Below are 24110 nucleotides of genomic sequence, written 5' to 3'. Positions count from 1 at the left end.
TTCATAGAATACAGTATCAGTTTGAATAAACCAATGTACAAACCAACCGGGATTACATTGGTTTGAGCTGGTAATTACATGGATAAGTACCTAGTTTAGTAAATCAACATAATTTCATGCAACATCAATCAGTTTACAACCACCATTTTCCAGAAGCAATGTTTGTCAAAATTACATTGCTCTTGTATAGCCACCGCTGAACCGGACAACAATGCAAGCACAATAATGGACACGGATACGAGTTTAGACCAATCTTTATATCAAGAGATTGAGACTATGGGTTCTTTCTATTTTGCAAGCATATATCACTGTACATAGCCACAGAACTTGATGCCAAAGCAACCACAATCATGAAAATAGCTATAACTTTATCACCCCTAGTTGCTACGCCATGAGGATCCCTACAACAATCACAAGTTAGGATCATGCATGATGGTTCCAGCACAAAAATATTAACTGCTGAAGAGTACTTTAAAGATAAATTTGTAGATTATACTTTTTCCTAATAGTTTAAGTTTATCCAATAAGTTATCTTTAAACATGAATTTGAAACTGAGTATCCCCCGTTATTTACTCCTCTAATATCTGCTTCTTCTATTGATGACACATCCTAAGCCTATTTGTAAAGCACTGATTGATCCATGATTCAAGCATAGTTTAACTTGAACAAGAAAGACATGCCAAGATCCAAGAGTTCAGTGTTTAGAATTTATTTGAAAACAAAACCATGCTGAAATGAACGCTTTTTTTTTCTCAGTTCAGGTTTTGTGAGGAAATATTTACAGCTGGAATCATTTTGATAATTCAAGCCAAACAAAACCAGAAAGCCATTTTTATGAATTTTGAATATATTAATTTTATGCCTCCTTTGGTTCAAAAAGAACAATACGATCCAATTAAATAATATTTACATGTATTCAGTTATACCAAGTTTCAATTTGGTTTAGTTTGGATCAAATTGAATCAGTTTTAACCGAATGGAGGTCTTTGAATTAATTTATGGTTAAGCTTTCTATATAAATGGATTCAAGATGAATAATTAGTCAATTTGTCAGAGTATAATGGAGCTGCAGTATCCTTACTTGAGAATAATGGAGGCTGGAAAAATGAACCCAATGCACACTACAGCGGTTGCACCAGTGATCTGAAAAGCATCCCATATGCTAGGAACAAAGTTTGCAGCCAAGTATATGACTGCAAGAAGAAGGATAGTTATGGAGGCAAACCTTCGGTTATCTGAAGCTAATGGAGTACCATTATGGAAGAGGAGGCCATCCAAGTTGAGCCGCAGTGAGAAGAAAATCACAGGGAATACAAGCATGACATGCAGAGAGTAGCTCACTCGGACAGCATCATTGAGTATAGAACCATATGGAATGCCAATATCAGAATCAAAATTTGCCAGCACGTCATCAAGGGTGGATTCTCCAAAGAGAAGGAAGGCAAAGAAGCTTGTAGTAATGTAGATAGCAGAGCAGAGGGTTAGTGATATCCGAACCACTCGGTGAATTTGAGTAGAGCGATGAAGCTCGTTGTCAATGCTGTGAACTGTAAGCACAATAATCTTTTCCACATGAGAGTTGCAAGCATAAAGTGTATTGAGAGACTACAGTCAAAGAATTTTAACTAAGAAAAACAACAGAGCCACAAGTTATCCGATAGATGCTACCAAAGTAAACTACGGTGACAAATTAAAAATAGCAGATTGATCCTATGAGTACTTACCATTGTAATGGCAGATATATGAGGTGGCAATAACAGGGACCACTGTGAAAAGTCTCAAGATTGATGGCAGATCAGTCAGATGAGGAAACAATTTTGGCATCTGTATGGTCCCATCTGCTAACTTAAAGATGGCAATCCCAGCAGTAATAACAACAAAAAATACAGCAAGAGCAACTGATGCAGTAGATGTTATTCGCAATGAATCTGCAACACCACAGCATTAGCTACTGAGCAAACATTGATGACAATACACTGTTGCGTTCTGATATATGAATAGTGTGTTCTGAATGGCATGTTGGAGAACTTGGGTAAGACAACACATACCTACTCGTTTAAAACATGTCAACGGAGCAAAAATAGCAACTGTAGTGACAAGTAGAACTAAAGCACGGGAATTCCACCAATGTACTCCAAACCATCCTTCCAATAAGCCAAAATGATGCGCACCACTAGCAGATGTTCCAGAGAGTACATCACCTTCCCAAAAATGAACGCAACTCTTCAACAATATGATTCTAACCAACAAATTAAATCAATCAAGTTGCTGTGGATTAGTTCCAGGTGGCTAGATTATCATCAGGAAGATCTTAACAATTTTTCAAGAGGCTTGCATTCATCTGTCAATTATGTCACTAAAGGTAATTACAAGATCTTTTTTCCCTTTTTTTATGAAAATCTACATGGAAGCAAGGCTCTAATATGCTGAAGGCAGATTTTAAACCAAGGAACTCTTTAACAACTTCCCAGGTCTTTATCAGCCTGGTAATCTGACACTTGAAGGAATTTTCCTAAGCATGAATTGCGCTACCAGATATGAATTGTAAAGAATCAAACAATTCTAACATAGGATCTTATCATAGATTTATACCATAATTGAGAAAAAAGATAAATTGCAGAAGCGAAATAAAGCTATAAATCTGAACCTGAATCAAGGTTTGAAGCCATGATCTTAAAGTCACCGAATCAACCTAATGATCAAGAAGCAAAACAAAAGTGGGCTTGATCTTCCATAGGGATTAAGGTGAGGGCTACCGTATCTACTTTCCAGATGAAATGGATAAGAAAGACAAGATTATCTTAACACTATGGGGACCACAACCTTTTATATAGCTTTAGAATTTGAATCTGTTATCAGTCCATTAATAATAATGGAAAAGCAAGTTAACCAATTTCTACACACATAATATCCACATCTATTAAATCAGTCCATATATTAAACCAATAGTTAGATCACTTTAATGGGCTAATTCCTTATGGCAAATCCGTGTGTTATACCATTAACATGTAAGCCTATCTAACGGAGAAATAAAATCAAATAATCTCCCACTTGGGCTACATCTTATTCCATACATAACATGCAATTAAATTCCTTAGTTGAAATCAACAATGCCACTAAATGCTAAAAGTACCCCTTAAAATAAATTGGTCCATTAACTCCACTGATATAGGACTAAAGTGACATTTTTTTTACACTCGTAACAAACTCAAACACTAATCACAATATCAATATCATTAATGACATAGATCCAATGTGGATGTGTAGAATGAGAATTACATAAAATATAATTTGTACATGCCTATTCTCAAATGGTCCTCCTAATAACTCCAACGAGTTCAAATTATATTTACAAACACTTTATGCAAAACTACAACAATAAACCATGATTTATACTTTATGAATCAAAAGAAAATCAATATTATATTTACAAATACTATATGTCAAACTGCAATAATAAATTATGATAATTTTTATTTTAGAGTGTCAAAATAAAAATACACATATTTGTAAACCTTAGTACGTTCAAAAACCAAAATAAACATGTGTCCATCAACATAGAGCATGAAACACCAAATACAAACTCCATTAAATGGGTACTTCATCCAAAAGAAAAACCTCATATTCATCACATGTTGATAAAACGTCTTGGGCAATAAGTCCTTGGTAAGCGGATCCATCAACATGGAATCTGTGTTAATATGACAACTCTGAATTCTTTTTTTAACCACCAAGAACTTGATGTCAATGTGATTAAACTTTAACGAGCTACGATTGTTCTTGAATATAACTCAGCGGTTTTATTATTATAGTTGATCTTTAATGATCTATCAATGCCATCAATAATCTGCAACCCTCTGATAAACTTTCGTAGTTATATCCCTTGATTGGATGCTTCGTAGTATGCTATGAATTTTGCCTCCATGATCGAAGTAGCTATAAGTGTTTGTTTAACACTTTTCCACGATATAGCTCCTTCAGACTGTTGGGACCAATGCGTCCACTAGAGGGGGGTGAATAGTATTTTTCGATCTTGCCTGCAAGATTGTCAGTGGAAGCAAAAGAAAACAAGAGCAAGAGAAACAAACACATTAACCCGTTCGATTTACTTGGTATCCACCTCTACGAGGTGACTAATCCAAGGATCCACACACAGACAGCGACCTTCCACTATGAAAACTTCTCCTTCTCAAAGAACTCTTTGAAGGCGGAGAAACCTTTACAAATCAATCTCTGTTCCTCTTACAGAAATGAATAGTGAAGTATGGAGTATGGACAACACTTGAAGGGCAGCCCGGTGCACGAAGAGGCTGTTTCCAGGATTTGAACCCGTGACCTCTAGGTCAATGGCAGCAACCTTACCGTTGAAAGACAACACTTGAAGATCTTACAGAAATGATAGAATAAAAACCACACCTTCTCCAAGCTTTAATTTGTCATTTTATATTTTTCGCGATACCAGTCGACTGCCCCAGGGACCAATCGACTGGTGGGCTTCAACGGCTACTTTAGATTGTGTTTATTGCTCCAGCTGTCAGCCCAACGTTTGAATACCAGTCGACTGATGGCCCCATCAGTCGACTGGTCAGTCGACTGGTCAATGGTCGACTGATCAGTCAGTCGACTGGTTAATGTCTTTCACTCGACCAATCTTTCTGTGTGCTTCTAGATCAAGTCACCAGTCGATTGATGGCAGTGTCAGTCGACTGGTCAAGCTGAAAATCCCCTTTCAGCTTCCTTCTTCATCCCTTAGCCTTGGCGCAAGCCTTCAAACATCTTTCACAAGCCTCGTGCCCTTCCTTGCACTTGCTTGAGACGTTTCCCTCAGCTTCGTCGTGCTAAGTCTCCCTTTGCCAAGAGGCCGTGTCTCCGGGACTTCACCATCTGCCAAGAGGCCGCATCTCCGGGACTTCACCATTTGCCAAGAGGTCGCGCCTCCGGGACTTCACCATTTGCCAAGAGGCCACGCCTCTGAGACTTCACCATTTGCCAAGTCTTCCAACCTGAACTTTCCTGTGAACTCAATTCACACAAGTTAGATTACCAACATTGCCTAACTTAAACTCGTTTTAGTCAAACATTAAAATCCAATTATGCTTGGGGCAAAACTGCACCAACAATTGATGCGCGTTCCGCAAGTATACGGAATGTTGTCAAGTAATAAAAGATATCGAATCCACAGGGACCGTGAAATTGATCACTAAACTAGTACAATAAGAGTGGAGAGATCACTTATGTTGAATTGGTGTGGGGAAGAGAGAGTGTTCGAGCTCCTGAAATCTCAAATAGAGAGAAATCAACTATGACAGATGTGTGGAAACGATCCTATGACTTCGGATTCCTCGAGATTATGTTTGATTGACTATGGATCCTTTACCATTTCTCAATACATGCACATTTGCAGGGATTCTAACCAATGTATTCAATTAGACCTCGTCAGGTTTCCTCGGAATAAAATCAATGGTGTTCTAGCGTTACGATTGTCAGTTTGAGATGACACCAGTTAGCCTGGTTATGGCTCTCCCGCTGTCACCCGGGCACCCCAGCATACTACTAGTGTCCTACCCTCTGTCACAAGATATCCATTTAAGGACCTTTCCCTAACAACCAATAACCATTAGATATCCCTCATAACGATTCATTGTAGCCTAAAGATTTCCTCGGAAGGTCCGATTAAAAGTCCTTCTGTCACAAGGCACCCCGGTCATACGATCCTAAGAATCCTCAAAACCACAATAAATCCTTATCCTCATAGATTCAATACCATTTATAGACATATTATCAATCAATCACAAGGCACAAATCCATAAAGCAACATGTATATATATTTCACTGAACATGGTAAATAACAAATCCACAAGTTCAATCATCCATACACCTCGATTCCTCCTAATCCTAGAATCTAAAGAACTACTCCATAACGGAGAGATTATAACTCGAAGAAGATGTCAAATAATACATTTTAAATCCAGGAAAGGAAATAAAACTTATCGATGAAGGTCTTCTTCTTCGCGTTGCTTTCTCCTCGTTGACGGTGGACGGAGGCGATGGAGTAATCCCGGTCGGATAGATGGATCGTCGATTCCTGCTCCGGAATGTGGCTTCGGTGGCTCAAAACACTCCTAGGGTCTCTCTCAAGGTCTCCCCACTTTCTTAGGGGTCTTAAGGAGGCTATTTATATGACCTCTTCTAAGTGCCCTATCGACAGACACGCCCCCGTCACACGGCCGTGTCTGGGAGGCACGGCCGTGTGCTGCCACTCCTTTGGAAGATAGGCACGACCATGGGACGTCGATGCACTGGAAATGTGACACGGTCGTGCCTTGTGGGCACGGCCAGGGGCAAACGAGGCTCTGGAAACATGGCACGGCCGTGCTTGTGGGGCACGGCCATAGGCAGTCGTCGCTCTAGAAATGTGGCACGGTCGTGCCTGTGAGGCACGGCCATGCGCTGGCTGGGTGCTGAAGCGAAGGCACGACCGTGCTTGTTTGGCACGGCCCCTGGCAGTTGTTCCTCTGTTGTGAAGACACGGTCGTGCATGGTGGGCACGGCCAGGAGCTGGTTCTGCCTGTGAAGAAGCATGGCCATGCCCTGTGGGGCACGGTCCCTGGAGGAATGAGACACGGCCGTGCCTGGGAGGCACGGCCCTGTCTAGCCTTGTCTTCAATTACTTCTCCATTTAGCCTTTTCGCTCCATTTTCATTCTGCAACTACATAAAAATACGAGCAGACCTCCGAACTAGGAAAAAGAAAAAATCATGTCTAATGTACAGATAAAGGATGCAATAAACGTAGGAAATAGCGTGAAATACAGAAAGATGTACGATTAAAGCATAAGAAACGTATGTATACCCTACGCACATCAACAATCTCCCTTTTTTTGATGTTTGACAAAAATTTGTTTAAGTTAAGTCTTTAATACAATAAGATATAATATCAACAAAATAATTATAATCATAAAGCATGAATCATAAGACAATAAGCATAAAAGCATAAGAACATGTTGATTCTAACTTAAACCAAACTCATTCTCCCCCTTTTTTGACAGACAACAAAAAGATCATAAATTCAAAGGAGGCAGAAACAAATAGGAGGTAGGGCAAATATTCAATAAGGAGCCTCATGCTTTAATAATAACAAATTTGTTCGTTTAGGCACACACTCCCTCTAAAACCCTACTCCCCCTATAACATGCACCAACAATGGATTTGTGGCACCTAAAGTATAGGTTTGATCAATCCTATAGACTATAACAATGCTCATAGAGCATGCATCAAAGAATAGTAGGTCCAAGGATACGCAAATAGTCAAGAAAGGATCAAAATCAGATAATTTCAGTCACATCAGTCGACTGATCTCTGAATCAGTCGACTGGCGTCTGAAAAATAGATTTTCAGACCCAAACTTTGAAAATTCATAAGTAATTCAATTTTCGATGAAAAATCATGAAATTTCATACAGTCATTACTTAAGTCAAATAGAATAATGAAAAAATATTTTGAAAATTTTTGTCTATTAAAATAAGATTTTGATATAAAGTTTCAAAATTATGAAACTCTTAAGTTTATAAAGACTTTATATCAATACTCATGAAACCTATGATCTCCCACAAGTAGATATTTTTAGAGTGTTTAGATAGGATCATGTAAGGTGTCTAAACTGTAGGTTTTCGTTATGATTTAATATATGTTTCAAAACTACACAAGAACTCCCCCTAAATCCATACATCATTCTTTATTAAAACAAGTAAGAATGCAACACATATATCAAAAGATAATATATAAGAGAGAAAGTCATATCATAAAAATACTACAATGTCATACACATAGCAATGTCATAAGAAAATCCATAAGCAACTTTAATATTCGAGATACATATCATATAAAAATATACTGATCTCTGAATCAGTCGATTGGCATCAATCGACTGAGGTCCTCATCAGTCAACTGACCTGTTTAAACAAAACTCACAAATTTATTGATCGAGTGAAATTAAATCGCAGTCGACTGGGACCAGTCGACTGATATCTGCACCAGCCGATTGGTGCCCTGAAACAACTCTGTGCAGCTTTCTGATACGAACTTCAGAAATGCCTTAAAAATTCTATAAAATTCAGAAAAATATAATTTTGTGAAAAATAATTATAATTTTGTGAAAAATAATTTAATTTCACAAGTTTGACCTAAACTCTAAAGTTTGGCACAAACTTGCACTTTTGTATCAATTACAAGTCATGTTATGAATTCATTGATGTTGCTAGTGCATATCACTGTTAATATTTCATTAAAATGGTTTAAAAGATTTTAAAATATCCAACTATGATCGATGAGCAAGATGTCCATTAATTAAACATTTGCTTTTCTCATAGTTGATCTATGATAGTTATATTGATTCTTTTTCATACTTCATCAAGATGTCATAAGCACAAGTAAGGTATGAGTATCACATATGCTAAAATCAAGAAGTCTAATATATGCTAGTCTAGCATATGCTATTATCACAAAACTGATGATGCACAATCTCATCAATTCATCGACTAAGAATATTTCAATACATACATAATTTCACATGTAGAGATACCCACTAATTGTGATCCAATCATAATTTCTCTCATACTATGCATTGTATTGTAGACCTCAATCATTGAGTTTAAAACCAAATCAAATACATAGAGAATGTACACTCAAATAGTGATTTTATTTATTCAATAAATAGTATATTATCTAAGGTGATTATCTTAAGACACCTATCAATAAATAATCCACACATCCAACAAAAAGTTGGAGTCTGAATATTCAATCACTTCTAAGTGACTTGACCTCCAATACATGAGCATGCTCCTTTGTTCTTTGCAAATACAGCATGACCCTCTTTATAACTTTCTGGTGATCCAAACCTGAGTTTTTCAACTTTGCCTAACATCCCAACTATGTATATTATATCCGGAGCATATATATAAGCCAATACAACTAACACATAAGGGAATTTCTACATTGCCTTTATTTCAGCAAGCTATGGACATTACTGCAAATTAAATCTGTCACCCTTTGACACAAGTGTATCACCAGATGCACGATTATGCATGTCATACCAACTGAGCACCTTTTCAATATAAGTCTTTTGTGAAGTCCGAGGGTATATCTTGAACGATCACAATAGATCTATATATCTAATATAAAAAATACATCACCAAGATACTTTATTCAAAATGACCAATAGAAATGACTTGGTTTATACAACAAACTATTATTATTGTATGCCAGCAATATATCATTTACATACTGAACAAGTATGATGAACTTACTCTTATTGAACTTAATATATATGCATTAATCAACAATGTTCTTAAAACCACCTGATCAAATTTTTGGGATGTTTACTTAGACCATAAATGGGCATCTTTAATTTACATACTAAATGCTTTGAGTCTTTCAACTCAAAATTCTCTGGTTGTACTATATATATGATCTCATTAATTTCCCTATTGAAAAATATAATTTTTACATCTATTGATGCAGCTCTAAATCATAATGAGCTACAAATGTCATGATTATTCCTAAGAGACTTTTCGTCAAAATAAACAAAAAAGGCTCCTTGTAATCGATGTCCTCCTTCTAAATAAATCCTTTGGCAATAACGTGAGCCTTATAGTTTTTGACATTGTCTTTTGAATCTCGTTTGGTTTTAAAAATCTATTTACAACCAACAAATTTCACTCCTTTAAGCAATTCTATAAGTTCTCAAATGTCATTGTCTATCATAGACTTCATCTCTTCCTTTATGCTTTCAATCCACTTTTAAGGATTAAGACATATTTTTGACTTCATGGAAAGATGTAGAATCACTTTCCAACCTTATGTAAAACTCATGCTCATGGAGATAAACATAATCATGTGAAACCGTTCATCTTCTTTCTCTAGTAAATCTCAAGGCACTTGCAAGTGATTGTAACATCTGCTCAACTATAGGAGGCAATACCTCAACTTGAGCTAATAGACCCTCTATTTGTGTTGGAGGTAGCATAGGAATATCTTAGTTCACTACTCCTTTTGAATTTACAATTCTAATAGTGTTAGGAATCAATATCCTATAACTATCAATTGCAACAGTAGTAACTATAGTATAATCGTTAATACTTTCCTCTTCAAAAGATATTTCCCTTAATTTTGTGCTCCTATTATCCTTAATAAACATGACATTTTCCATCTCCAAAAAGGATATATTTGAGGAGTCATAAAAACTTAAAGCCTCTAGACCCTTCAGAGTAACCTACAAAATAGTAGTTGATAGTTTTTTAGTCCAGTTTCCTTCATTAAAGCCTAAGGCGTAGCCTCAACTGAACAATCTCAAACGTATAAATATTTAATGCTAGATCTTCAGAAATACAATGATTCATAGATAAAGCCTAAAAATAACAATCGCTTCTATTCTACCCTTCTTGTTATTTCCCATATAGATATATCTTCCAACATCAATTGACAATCGACTCATAAGATAATCTTGCATTGTAACATTTATGTGGGTAGTAACATCAATATTTATCCACCAAGTGTCATTAGATACAATAGTCAAATTGATTTCTGAATTAACAAAATTAAGACGTATACCCTTCTTAACAAGTCAATTAGCATACTTGGAACAATCCTTCTTTAGATGACCTTTTTTATTGCAAAAGAAACAAGTGAATTCCTGATCTTGTTTTTTTGTACTTTATGCCCTGAAACCTTAGACTCTATAATTTATTTTCCCTTATCCTTATTATTGCTCTTTTTCGCTTTCTTAAAATTATATATGTAGATGTATATATAATCAAATAAATGCAATAATCAAAACAATGTGCATATATGTGGGCCCTTAATGGGATACCAAATATAATGTTGCATTTAATTTTTAGATTAAAATTTAATTTGGTAGCGGTACTCTCCTAAACATAGCTAAAAAATACCCTTAATCGGTGTTCCTGTCTGAGATCGAGGTCTGGTGAGTCAGCAAGATAGAATAGTGGAGGTGGCGATGTTGAAGGTCCTAAGGAAGATGGAAAACGCCAAAAATACCTACAATACTCTAATGAGAGTTAAGATGGGCACCAAGGGAGCTCAACGTCGACCACTCCGACGCTTAAGTTAGAATAGAGAGTTTAGGAAAAGTGAAAACAGCAAAGTAATGGAGGAAGAAGAAAAAAATGAAATTACCTTCCTCTTGCATGCTTTCTCCAGGGTTTATATATTCGTCTAAAAGAGCATCTCCACATCTTGTAATCCTGGGAGACCAGATCTATAGTCGTTACCTGCTCCTCCATTCATTGCATGCCACGTGTATATAGGAGAGCATCTAGGGGACCAAGTCTGACATCCATATGATTGTTCCTATGCTCGCTTGTGGTGCTATGCTTAGGAATATTCGCAGTAACCATTAGTAGGCCCTCGTAGGATGACCAGGTTGTGAAGGAATCATAAAGTTTGCATCTTCTAGAATCAAGGTGACTGAGATGATGAAGGAGTCGAGGAGGCTATGTGTCCCCTGGAGTCGGGATGGTTGAGTCGATGAAGGATCGAGGAGGCTTGTCATTTAGAGTCGGGGTGGCTGAGTCGATGAAGGAGTCGAGGAGGCTGCCCTTTGGAGTCTGTGTGATCGAGTCGATGAAGGAAGTCGAGGAGGTTGTGTCCTATGAAGTTGGGGTGACCGAGTCGATGAAGGAAGTCGAAGGAGGTTGTGTCCTCTGAAGTTAGGGTGACTGAGTCGATGAAGGAGTCGAGGAGGTTATGCCCGAGTTGATGAAAGAAGTGGGATGTCCTTTGAAGTTGGGGTGGCCAAGTCGATGAAGGAAGCGAGGAGGCTGTCCTCTGAAGTTGGGATGATCGAGTCGATGCTGTCCTCCTTTGGAGTCAGTGTGGCCAAGTCGGTGAATGGAGGAGCCAAAGTTCTCGAACCAAGCTAATGAGGTCGAGGTTGGCTCTTTGACCTCCACTAAGTCTTGACTTTTGACCTTCACCTAAGCTTGACTATTAACTTGACTCTCACATATGATTTCCTCTTCTTACCATATCACAAGTCTCTCCTTTAAGTCTAGTCGAAGAAGGCACAAGTCCGACTGACTAGATTGATGGGATCTTGGTCGGATTACGAAACCGTACATAGGGCTTACGTGGTACCAATTGGTTACCTCCTTAGTGGAAGTGTTGGGAATGTGCGCGCTATGTAATATTAATGTTGGAGATACGTATGGTAGCGTTTCACGTCTACGGTCGATTTGTCTTACTCGCACATAAATGCAACCGGTATGCGGTTGACACGTGTCCTGAACATTGAAGGTTTGTCAGGAGTCCATCACCATTGATTCGTGTGCGAGATCCAATGGTTGTGGACAAATAAACTGCATGCAAATCAACAGCTGTTGTTGGAATTCCTAGGGTATATATCAGGGTTAGGGATGAAGGTGAATGTTGTGTTAAACAGAGGTTTTATCTTCTTCCTACACCTAGCCAATTTTCTATGGCTTTTTTCTCCTATGACCGTGTAGTTTTGAAACCATGTTGAAAGTGCCATCAAAAATGACTGAGGAAGCCTACACCTGAAGCAGAGGGACACGACATCCCTGCTGTCCAGCCATCAAGCGACCAACAAGAGGCTCGATCTTCAAAACTACTGGTCGACATGACTGTAGCTGTAGAGGGGCTCTCATCACAACCTCTGATAGTCGAGGTATCTGAGTCGTTAAAAGAATCACAACAAGCGCCAAGGAAAAGATCTTGCCTTCAAGAATTAGTCTCAGAGATGAACGCACCCATAGTCGCCTCCCCTAATCTTCAAATGGGGGGTCGAAGTTCCTCCGACTAAACGAAACATCCTACTACCTCCTCTTACAAACCGTCCCAAATCGTCAACTCACCGACATATGAGAGGATTGAACCTGAGAATGCAGCTTCTTAGCCAGGGGTCATAGCGGTTGAGGTGATAACGCTAACCAACAATATGTCACAATCTGATACAATGCCGTGAGGAGGTGAGACAACGATCCTTTGCTATGGCTGGCGAAGGCCATGGTAAAGGATTTAACAAGGGTAAGGATTCATGAAGAATGGTAAGCCTAACCTTCTGGTGAACTTGCTTATGACTTAATTGACCTTGTAGGTGTGGGCTGAGGCATTCGAATTCACCTCTAGAGTACCGGATGCCCTTCAGATGTAACAACAGAGGTCTTGAATAGCCGAATTAGTAGCTCAGTTGGCCTCTAGTCATGAATCAAAGGGGGCAGCGACGGAGATAAGGAGGCTAGAAGATGTTCTTCAGACTCAGGCAAAGCAACTACTCCTGCGGCACCAAATAGTAGACTCTTCAGGCTGAAATGGCTTTGTTGAATGGTCAATATGAAGCTCAGGTGAAAGAGTTAGCGACGTAGGTTACAACAGAGAAGGAGAACCAAGATGTTACTTGAGGTAGGAAAAAAATATATTACTTTATTGAAAGATGAGGTATATGTATATACAAGACTAGAAATCCATCTTAGGAAATTAAATTCATTTTAGGAAACTATCTACAATTAGGAAGTTAAAAAATTAATTAATAGCTAACATAATTAACAAATATATACTACTATACATACACACACACACACACACACATATATATATATATATATATATATATATAGCTAATATGGTATCATATATACAGTTGATACTCCCCCTTAAATTAAAGCATCGATATTAATCATACCCAACTTGTTATAAAGATAATCAATCTGAATCTCATTTAAAACTTTTGTGAAGATGTCCCCTAGTTGTTCACCCGTCTTCACTATCCCGTAGAAATCAAGTTTTGTTAAATCTTCTAACGAACAAAATGACAATCAATTTCAATGTGCTTAGTTCGCTCATGAAATATAGGATTCGATGCAATATGAAGAGCAACTTGATTATCACACCACAATTTTGCTGATACTGAAATCTTAAGTCCTATTTCAGTCAAGAGTTGATATATCCACATTATCTCACACACAAACTGTGTCATAGTCCTATATTCTAACTCTGCACTGGATTGTAACACAACATTTTGCTTCTTACTCTTCCAAAAGACTAAATCTCCTCCAACAAAGATATAATAACTTAAAGTAGATCTTCTATCCATTTTGGAACCTGCCCAATCTACATATGAAAAACATTCAATATAAGTGTGTTCATGATTTGCATACATGATACCTCGTCTGGGTGCCCCTTTCAAGTAACACAAAATTTGTTCTACCACTGTCCAATGATAAATTATTAGAGATGACATAAATTGACTAACAACACTAACCGAATATGCAATATCTGGACGAATAACAATAAGATAATTCAACTTCCCAACTAATCTTCGATATCTCTTAGAATGTTTGAATAGTTTCCATCTCCTATAAGGTGCATGTTCTAAATCATTGGAGCACTATAAGGCTTTGTCCCTAATTTTTCTATTTCAGTTAATAGATTAAGGATATATTTTTTCTAAGATAGAAATATACCTTTTTTACTCTTTGTAACTTCAACACCTAAGAAATACTTTATCACCCTCAATTCCTTTGTGTAAAACTGAGTATAAATAAGACTTAAGAGATGAGATTCCCGTAACATCACTTCTAGTGATAACAATATCATCCACATACACAACTAATAGGATGATACCAGCTCCTGATTACTTGTAGAATACAGAATAGTCAGATTTGCTTTTCATTATACTAAAATTTTCAACAACCTAACTAAATTTTTCAAGCCAAGCTCAAGGACTCTATTTCAAACCATACAAGGACTTTCGAAGACGACAAACTCACCCTGACTCCCCTTGAGCAACAAAACCAAGAGATTGCTCCATATATACTTCTTCCTGAAACTTTCTATGAAGACAAACATTCTTGATATCAAGTTGATGTAAAAATCAATGATGAGTAAAAGCTACTGAAATAAACAATTGAACAGATATCAATTTTGCAACAGAAGAAAAAGTGTCAAAATAGTACACATCGTAAGTCTAAGCAAAGCCCTTTGCGACAAGATGGGCTTTCAATCTAGCAACTGATCCATCCACATTGCCTTTAACTATGAATACTCATTTACATCCAATAGTCCATTTCCCTAAAGGTAAATCAACCAAGCTCCAAGTGTCATTGTCATCTAAAGCATTCATCTTCTCTATCAATGCATCATACCAACCAGGATGAGATACAAGTTCACAGACAATTTTAGGAATAGAAATAAAGTCAAGTGAAGAAATAAAAGAACAAGAGAATGACGACAAACCGTTATAAGAAACAAAAGAAAAAGTATGGTAGGTACATTGTCGTTTACCTTTGCGTAACGCAATAAGGAGATCATCGCTTGGGACTGGATTAGTTGATGAAAGAGAAGATGCAGGACCTAAATCAAGAGGTTGACGCCTGGAGTAGACTTAAACAATAGGAGACTTGACAAGATCCAGTTCCGAGACGAGTGCAGAGGATTTGACAGAATATACCAACAAATCATCACCCTCCCCCTGACGAGTCGGAATAAATGAAGATTGAAAATAAGATGTATCTTTCATGAAGGTAACAACAAGATATTTGTTAATATCAGAACAATAACACCTGTATCCTTTCTAAAGACGAGAGTAATGAAGGAAGACACACTTCAAAGACTTGGAGTCTAATTTAATGATATACGGACGAACATCCCCAACAAAACAAGTGCTATCAAATATTCTAGGGTTAACAAGAATTAATAATTTATTGGAAAAAAGTATTTTGAAAGGGGTCTCATCATGAAGAACAAAGGATGACATGTTGTTAATAAGAAAACATACTGTAAAAACTACATCAGCCCAAAATACTTTAGGAACATTCATTTAAAATAAAAGAGCCCGTACAGTTTCAAGAAGATATCTATTCTTACATTCTGTCACACCATTTTAGAATGGAGTATCAACAAAAGAAGTTTCATGAAGCATGTCATTCTGACCATATGGCAAAGGCACTCGTCATTTTTGTAAGCTCATCTGATTTCTGATTTTCGACTTGAGGTATCTTCTAGAAGATGACCTCCTGAAATTCAGCTTTCAATTTTTCAAAAGCTTTGTCATAATTCATGAGTCAGTCATTCTTGGTTTCAAACTTCCCCTCAAACTATTGAATAGCTAGCTAAGAGTCGAAGTGAATGATAATTTTGGAAGCATCAACTTACTTGGCAACTCATAGTCCTGCCAATAGTGCTTCGTATTCTACTTCGTTGATGGAGGCTCGAAAATTTAATTGTTTGACGAGTTGCAAGATTTCTTCTTGAAACGAGATCAAAAGCACCCCAACACCACTCCCTAGTTTTGTGGAGGAGCCATCTATAAAAAATTTTCATATCTCATGCACTTCTTGGCCGGGAGTCTCAATAAAGAAATCAACTAGTACTTACGCCTTCATTGTTGTCCGAAATTAGTACTAGATATCATACTCGCTGAGCTCCGTTGTCCATTTGATGAGTCGCCCTGAGGTCTCAAACTTAGTCAATGCCCGACCTAGAGCAGTGTTGGTGAGCACAGTGATAGGATGTGATAGGAAATAAAGTTATAAATTGTGAGCGTGGTGACTAAAGTCAGAGTCAATTTCTCTAAAGTGAGATATCTAGTTTTCACATCCTTTAAAAGATGACTAGCGAAATAAATGAGATGTTAAATACTACCCTCCTGTCGAAGTAGAACAATGTTGATAGCTCCTTCGGCGGCGACGAAGTAGAGTTATAAAATTTCTCTCGCGAGAGGATTAGATAGAAGAGGCAACTACATCAAATAGGATTTAAATTCTACAAAGGCTTGCTTGCACTTTTCATTCCACTCAAACCATGCTGACTTTTAGAAGATTTTAAAAAAGAGTAGACTCTTGCTATCCAATCGAGAGATAAACTGGGAGAGCGTTGTGATCCGGCCCACCAGTCTCTGTGTTTGCCTATGATTCTGGGAAGAAGACATGTCGAGTAACGCTTGCACCTTTTGTGAATTAGCTTTGATTCTCCACTTAGTCACAATATATGCAAGGAACACCCTCTTTTGACTATGAACATGCATTTGTTTAGATTCAATTTGAGACCGTACTGGCATAGAGTATTACAGGTCTCCTCAATATTATCGATTAAGTTTTCGGCTTGGACACTCTTGATCAAGATGTCATCCACATAAACCTTCACATTTCTGCCCGATTGTTACTTGAACACCCGGTCCATTAGCCGTTGATAAGTGACCCCTGTATTTTTTAGTCCAAAAGACATGAAGTATAACAAAAAGTTTTGTCATAAGTGACGAAGCTGACCTTTTCTTGATCTTCCACTACCAAAGGAATTTAATGATAGCCTTGATAGGCATCCAACATACAAATGAGTTCACATTCCAAAGTTGAATCCACCAGTTGATCGATATAAGGTAGAGGATAGCAGTCCTTCGGACGGACTTTGTTAAGGTCCCTGAAATCCACTCAGACCCTCCATTTGTCTCCGGACTTTGGGACGACCACTACGTTTGCCAACTAGACTGGGAATTAGACTTCTCAAAAGTGGTCAGCTTCTAACAGTTTGGTGATTTCAACTCTGATAATCTTATCTTTTTTGGGTCTGAAATATCATTTTCTTTGCTGAACAGGCTTGGCCTCCGAACAGATCTTGAGTCGATGCTCCCTGATAGCAAATGGGACTCCCGTGACATCTTTAACTGACCAGGCAAAGATATCTTAGTTACAAGAAAGATAGGTGATTACCTTTTGTTTTAGCTCGGAGGCAAAGTCAGCCGCAATTCGTGTTATCCGATTCAGGTGTTCAAGTACTATCGACACATCTTTATGTCCTTCAGTTGGTCGGGGCATCGTGGACGAGATGTACCCCCTCTCGATGAGTTTTGTGCTCTTCTGGGAATCAACTAGTACCACTTCCACATAGCACTTTTTGGAGATTGTCTTATCACCCTTAACTTGCCCACCTGGTCACCTATGAGGAACTTCATCTTTTAATAATAAGTGGAGACTACTGCTTAGAAAGAGCTTAATGCAACTTGTCTAAGGATAACATTATAGCTAGATGGCGCATCAACAATAGTAAAGATCACAATATGATCTGTTGTGAGGATAACATGGATATTGGGAGGCTAATTTATCCCAGTGGTTCAACTTCATGCTCCGTGAATCCAAACAAAGGCATTGAGATAAGTTGTAGCTCGTGTCAATGTATCTGCATCTGGTCAAATGCTGCTTTGAAAAGTACATTTACAGAGCTTCCAGTGTCAATGAAGACTCTAGCGACATTATAATTAGTGATGACGGCCCGTATCACTAACACATCTTCATGGGGTGTGTCGACCCTCTCCAGATCGATGAGATCAAAACTGATAGAAGGTCCCAACTCTACCCTCAATTTGACATTGATATCATAGCTTTCAAACCTTTGAGTGTGAGTCTTGCCAGCTCTGTGTGAATCTCCATCGGTTAAACCTCCCGCTATCATATTAATATCTCCTTAGCGTGGAGGATCTCCTCTGATATTATCGACGCCAGCCGTAGGGTGATGTCAGACTAACTCTCAAGATCGAGATCTTCTTCGGGGAGGTGTGTCCCTTTGTTGACGAGCCTATCAACATGGCGACTCTCTTCGAGTGTTGACTCGGGGCTCTACATTCCCACCCTGAGGATGGCGAATGGACGACACTGTCGAGCCAGTCTCAAAGGTGATCTCCGAGAGGACAAACATTCTTCTGTTATCCAGCAGATCTCATGCGCATACTGGCGATATTCATGGGTAAAGTGTCTGCGAGAGCATGATGGAAGATACAATATCACTCCCCTCCGTTCGGCCTATATGATGTCGGGTCGAGAATCCAAGCTTTCTTCACAGCTTGTACTATCTGCATCCTGACTAGGACCGGAGCATATTGATGATGGACTGTTTCCTTGTGTCGAATAGGCGGAGGGGGAGCCTTTTGCTCAGGTCAAGTAGGCGTAGCTACCGGCACTAAGACTTCTTTCCTTCTTGCAACCTGAGCTTCTTCTACATTAATATGTTTTTGAGCGCGCCCCAGAAGGAGATCAAAAGTAGTCAGGGAATCCATCACCAAGGATCGGAAGAGATCTCCATCTTACAGTCCTTGAGAGAAAGCGCTGATGAGTAAATCCAAGGTGGTCGAAGGCACATCCATGGACATCTTATTGAATCGGTGGATATAATCCCTCAAACTTTTCCTAGCCGCCTGCTTCAGGGCAAATAGGTTGAGGGCGTTTTATGATACCATTTGTTGCTGGCAAAATGTTGTAGGAAAACACCTTGAAGTCAGCGAAGATGTGAATTGACGAAGATGGCAATCGATTGAACCACCGCTGAACAAAGCCGGATAGAGTCATTAAAAAGACCCTACACTTGACATCATCCGTATAGCGATACAACATCACATTCTTCTCAAATCAGCCCAAATGATCTTCAGGGTTAGTTGATCCATTATACTCCCCAAGCTGTGGTACCCAAAATTTACCGAGTAGTTCATCGTTTAAGATTTGGGTGGAGAAAGGTGTGACTTCGTCGAGTATTGGTTCTTTGCCTTTGCTTTGTCTTTGTTTGGTGGTGGAGTTTCTCCGGCCATGGATTTTTCAGAATGTTCCTTAGGTGGGGCTATAGTTGTACTTCGTTGTTTAACGAAGACAACAGGGAGAGGTCCCATTGAACCAACAAGCATTCGACTAGGGAGAAAGGGTGCCTTAGCTAAGGCATTAAGTACTTCCGGAGCTAAGTTTATAGGAGGAAGTCTGTGCAAAAGTTGTTGCACTGCTTGGCACTCCAATGCTTGAAAATCTTCTCGTGACACGATGATAACTTCACCACAAGTTGCATCTCCTGTGGTACTAGGGCCTCCGACAGTTTTTTCCTGTTCCACCATCTAGCGTCTCAGTTCAAGTGAGAAAAGACTTCCCATAGATGGTACCAATTTTGTTCCTGTCTGAGATCACAGTCTGATGAGTCAGCAAGATAGAACAGCGGCGGTGGTGAATGTTAAAGGTCCGAGGAAGATGGAAGACACCAAAGATACCTACAATACTCTAATAAAAGTTAAGATGGTTGCCGAGGGAGCTCGGCGTGACCACTCTCGACGCTCAATTTAAGATAGAGGCTTAGGAAATGTGAAAATAGCAAAGTAATAGAGGAAGAAGAAGAAAGGAAAAACAGAAATACCCCTTTTTGCGTGCCTTCTCCAGAGTTTATATATTCATCTAAAAAAGCATCTCCACGTCCATAATCCTGCGAGAGCACATCCGACAGTCGTTACCTGCTCCTCCATTCATTGCACGTCACATGTATGTAGGAAAGCATGTAGGGGATCAAGTCTGACATCCATATGATTGTTCTTATGCTTGCGTCACTTGTGGTGTTATGCTCAGAGAATATTCACAATAACCGTCAATAAGCCCCCATAGGATGACCAAGTTGTGAAAGAATCATGAAATTTGCATCTTCTAAAGTCAGAGTGACCGAGCCGATGGAAGGAGTCGAGGAGGTTGTGTCCTCTGAGATCGGAGTGGCCAAGTTGATGAAAGAGTCGAGGAGGCTGCTCTTGAGTTGGGTGGCCTAATCGATGAAAAAGCGAAAAAGGTTGTCCTCTGGAGTCAGTGCAACCGAGTCAATGAAAGAGCCAAAGAAGTTGTGTCCTCTGGAATTGGGGTGATTGAGTCGATGAAGGAGTCAAGGAGGTTGTCCTCTAGAGTCGTGGTGGCCAAATTGGTGAATGGAGGAGCTAAAGTTCTCAAACCAAGCTAATGAGGTCGAGGTTGGCTCTTTGACCTCCACCGAGTCTTGACTTTTGACCTCCACCTAAATTTGACTATTGACTTGACTCTACCACATATGATTCTCTCTTCTTACCATATCAATCGGCAATACAATATGTCTTCCTTTGGACCGATATATTTAACTTTATATGAGATACCTTTACATATATCTGACCTAAAATGATTTCCTTTAAGTCAATCACCTTTAGCATGGATATACATTTATTTATACTAAATGCATTGAATCTACCTAGTAGTTCTCATTTTAGTGATAATATTAGTTCAACTTAATAACATTTGTATAAATAGACATATAAGAAAACCTAAAAAACATAATTAAACATAAGTAATTGACTGATCCTTGATGGCAATCAACTATTGGAATCAATCGAATACTTCAATTGACTCAAAAATCTTCTGTGCTCATCCCCGCGAACATCAATCACTCAAGTTCTCTAGTCGAACTAAAAACTCTTTGTTCTCAACTTATACCCAACAGTCAACTAGTTCTAATGGCAGTCGACTGATAATATCAGTCAAGTGCCCCAACCAATCCAAAGACTCTCTATGCTCGATCTCAGGCCCAACAATCAATTGTTGCTTTATAGCAGTTAACTAATCGAAATCAGCCGAGTACTTAAGTCGATTACGAAAGTTTGTATTTGCTATTTTAGGCACTTCAATTGACTGATGCATTTGTCAGCTAATCTAATGCAACAGTTGATTGATCACGAGTCTATTCGATTTTTACGAATCAAACTCTACAATTACGGTCAAAAATAACAATAGTTACTAAAATCCCGTCGTTGTTCTTAGCTTTCTTCTAAAAACTAGATTTTTCCTATACTAAATCTCGATGAATTTGCATCAGTTTCACGCGTTAAAACAAAATCTAATACAGAACACATGCAATCAGATAGAAATTGTCTAAAATTTTGCATCTTGACACTATAAAATCGATGACACAACCTGTGACTCTAATACCACATGAAGAAATTTTCCTAAGCATGAATTGCGCTACCGTATATGAATCGTAAAGAATCAAATAATTCTAACATAGGATCTTGTCATAAATTTATAGCATAATTGTGAAAATAGATAAATTGCTGAAATGAAATAAAATTGTAATTCGAACCTGAATCGAGGTTCGAAACCATGATCTTTAAGTCGCCGAATCAACTTGATGATAAAGAAGCAAAACAAAAGCGGGCTTGATCTTCAATAGGGGTTAAGGTGAGGGCTACCGTATCTCCTTTTCAAATGGAATGGAAAAGAGATCCAAGATCATCATAACCCTATGAGGACCATAGCCTTTTATATAGTTTTAGAATCCGAATCCCTTATCAACCCATCAATAATAATGGAAAAGTAGGTTAACAAATTTCTATACACATAATATTCACATCTATTAAATCAGCCCATATATTAAACCAATAGTTAGATCACTTTATTAGGCTAATTCCTTATGGCAAATCTGTGTGTTATAACGTTAACATGTAAGCCCACCAAACATAGAAATAAAATCCAACAACACTTTCTAACAATATCATAGATCATATTTAATTAGGTAAGTATGCAAACAAGACAAGAAAACATGTGATGAAATCAAGCCTTTTTTCCTTTTCTGTGTGCTTCCGTATTTTTTTTTGGAATATACTTTTAACGTTATACTGAACAGAGAAAGATGAAATCAAGAAGTTAAGAATTCCAAAAGCAGTAATTTGAAAAGCCTAAAACATCAAAACATATTTATCTTATCAACTAATACTTAATCAATATCAGAGACATTCAAAAAGACCTATATTCTGTGAAGAAAATAATATTAAAGCGTCATCCGATTTCAAATGGCGTACCAATAATGATCATGTATACGGTCAGGATGCCGACATTGTTGAGAACAACTGTAATCTGGAGCAATCTCCTCCCTATCTTACGGAATGCATCCCCCATGACTCCCCCATAAGTAGACTTATTTGCGGCACGGCTACATCGGATTAGCATCTCAATCGAAGCATCGGTGAGGATGGCAACGGATATGATCAAGATGATTCCAGGGACGAGCCCTAAGACTCTCATGGCGGCCGGAAGGGCCATGATCCCAGCTCCGATGATGTTCGTCGAGAGAGTGAACACCGCACCGGCGAACGAAGCTGTAGGGAACACCCGAGATGGCCGGCCGTGTTCCTGCTTGATTGATATCAGGGGAGCAGTAGTCGCAGTACTCTCATCACTAATTTCTGCATGCTCTCGGGTTGTCTCTCTCGTTCCTCGTGTCATCAAGCTCAAACTCTTTTGAGCTAGTTCTTCCAAATAGGATTCGATCAAAAGGAACTCAACCAATAACGGCAAAGCAATGCACTAGAATCCAAAAATCAAGAAGAAAACTCTACTTCTGAAAGGATAGGGAACTTAGTTGACGGAAGCAAATCAATAGGCCAAGAAAACGGTGGAGATGCAATATATTAAGGAGAACAAGATTGAAAAGTTTACCTTCTAAAGATTTGGTTGAACTCGCTGCAGCGGATGGAATTAAGGAAGAAAACCAAAATGGGAACCGTAGGAATTCCCAATTTGTAGGAGCAGTGTCGATGCTGCCTACCTGACGTCCTCTCTCATCTCATACACGAAAGTGAGGGACCCAACACGAAACGGCTCCGTTTCTTCACGCCTTCTGCATTATAATCGCTATGCGCTGTAGGGCGCGGCGCGGCGAAATAGAGCCGCCCAGATTTATATTTAAGCTGTAGCTGTCTATAATGAAGGGTTTTCATTTTAATAAAATTATCATATTACATCTCTTTTTATTTTATCATTAAAAAAAGATGCCTTTATATGCTTACTTTAAATTATCATTAAAAAATCCTTAAAATGACATCTCTTTCCAAATAAAGTCAAAAAGACAGCTCACTTAATTTTTTCTCTCTAGTACTCCTGGTTTACTTGACAAATCCAACTGTAAATTTTTGAACCGTCCGTTTGATTGAATTTAGATTGAACCGCCGAACAAGACCAATCAGTTGACATAATAAAATCGGACCGAACACTTAATACAAAATGTTGCTTCCTTTGCAGTGCACATCGTGGTATTCCTTGTGATCAATCACCTCCCTCATCTTTCATCGCATATCATCTCCATCATACGAGATGTATGTTCAGCTACTTGTGTCTTTCATTGGTTCCTAGTGATATCATATTCAAAGGTATTCTTTAGCCATTTATTATTTTGTCCCAAAAAGCAGAAGTTAAGGGTTTTAAGTTTTAGTCTAGAACTTATAGATTAACAACCAAAACTCTGGTTTAGGGGATTTTAGGTATTTGCAACTT

General features: G+C 38.4%; 1 protein-coding gene across 4 annotated transcripts; it reads right to left on the bottom strand.

Annotated features, from left to right (window-relative positions):
* Positions 1–23370, bottom strand: LOC141817708 (amino acid transporter AVT6B-like). 4 transcript variants are annotated; one of them, XM_074705344.1, is made up of 7 exons: positions 23277–23370; positions 22640–23178; positions 2050–2202; positions 1726–1929; positions 1255–1548; positions 1083–1194; positions 1–401 (listed from the first exon to the last, which is right to left on the bottom strand). In XM_074705344.1, the coding sequence occupies exons 2-7, from the start codon at positions 23061–23063 to the stop codon at positions 275–277; spliced, it is 1314 nt and encodes a 437-aa protein (XP_074561445.1). In that variant the 5' UTR covers positions 23064–23178; positions 23277–23370; the 3' UTR covers positions 1–274. The 4 variants fall into 4 exon arrangements, with proteins under 4 accessions (XP_074561445.1, XP_074561443.1, XP_074561444.1 ...); XM_074705345.1 differs by having other exon boundaries at positions 311–401; positions 1083–1144; positions 1227–1548; XM_074705342.1 differs by having other exon boundaries at positions 1083–1548.
* Between the last annotated feature and the right edge of the window lie 740 nt (positions 23371–24110).

The sequence above is a fragment of the Curcuma longa genome, unplaced genomic scaffold (genome assembly GCF_044706935.1).
Source record: "Curcuma longa cultivar G26 ecotype Majalengka, Jawa Barat unplaced genomic scaffold, ITB_CL_G26_1.1 contig_21664, whole genome shotgun sequence".
Taxonomy (NCBI): domain Eukaryota; kingdom Viridiplantae; phylum Streptophyta; class Magnoliopsida; order Zingiberales; family Zingiberaceae; genus Curcuma; species Curcuma longa.
This window is presented reverse-complemented; position numbering and strand designations above follow the sequence as displayed.

Coding starts and splice junctions, on each gene's coding strand:
- LOC141817708 (XM_074705342.1), bottom strand. CDS start 23,063: ATGACACGAGGAACGAGAGAGACAACCCGAGAGCATGCAGAAATTAGT. Junction 2,203..22,639: donor CGTATACATGATCATTATTG/GTACGCCATTTG, acceptor ATTTTTGGGAAG/GTGATGTACTCTCTGGAACA. Junction 402..1,082: donor CCAGCCTCCATTATTCTCAA/GTAAGGATACTG, acceptor TGATTGTTGTAG/GGATCCTCATGGCGTAGCAA.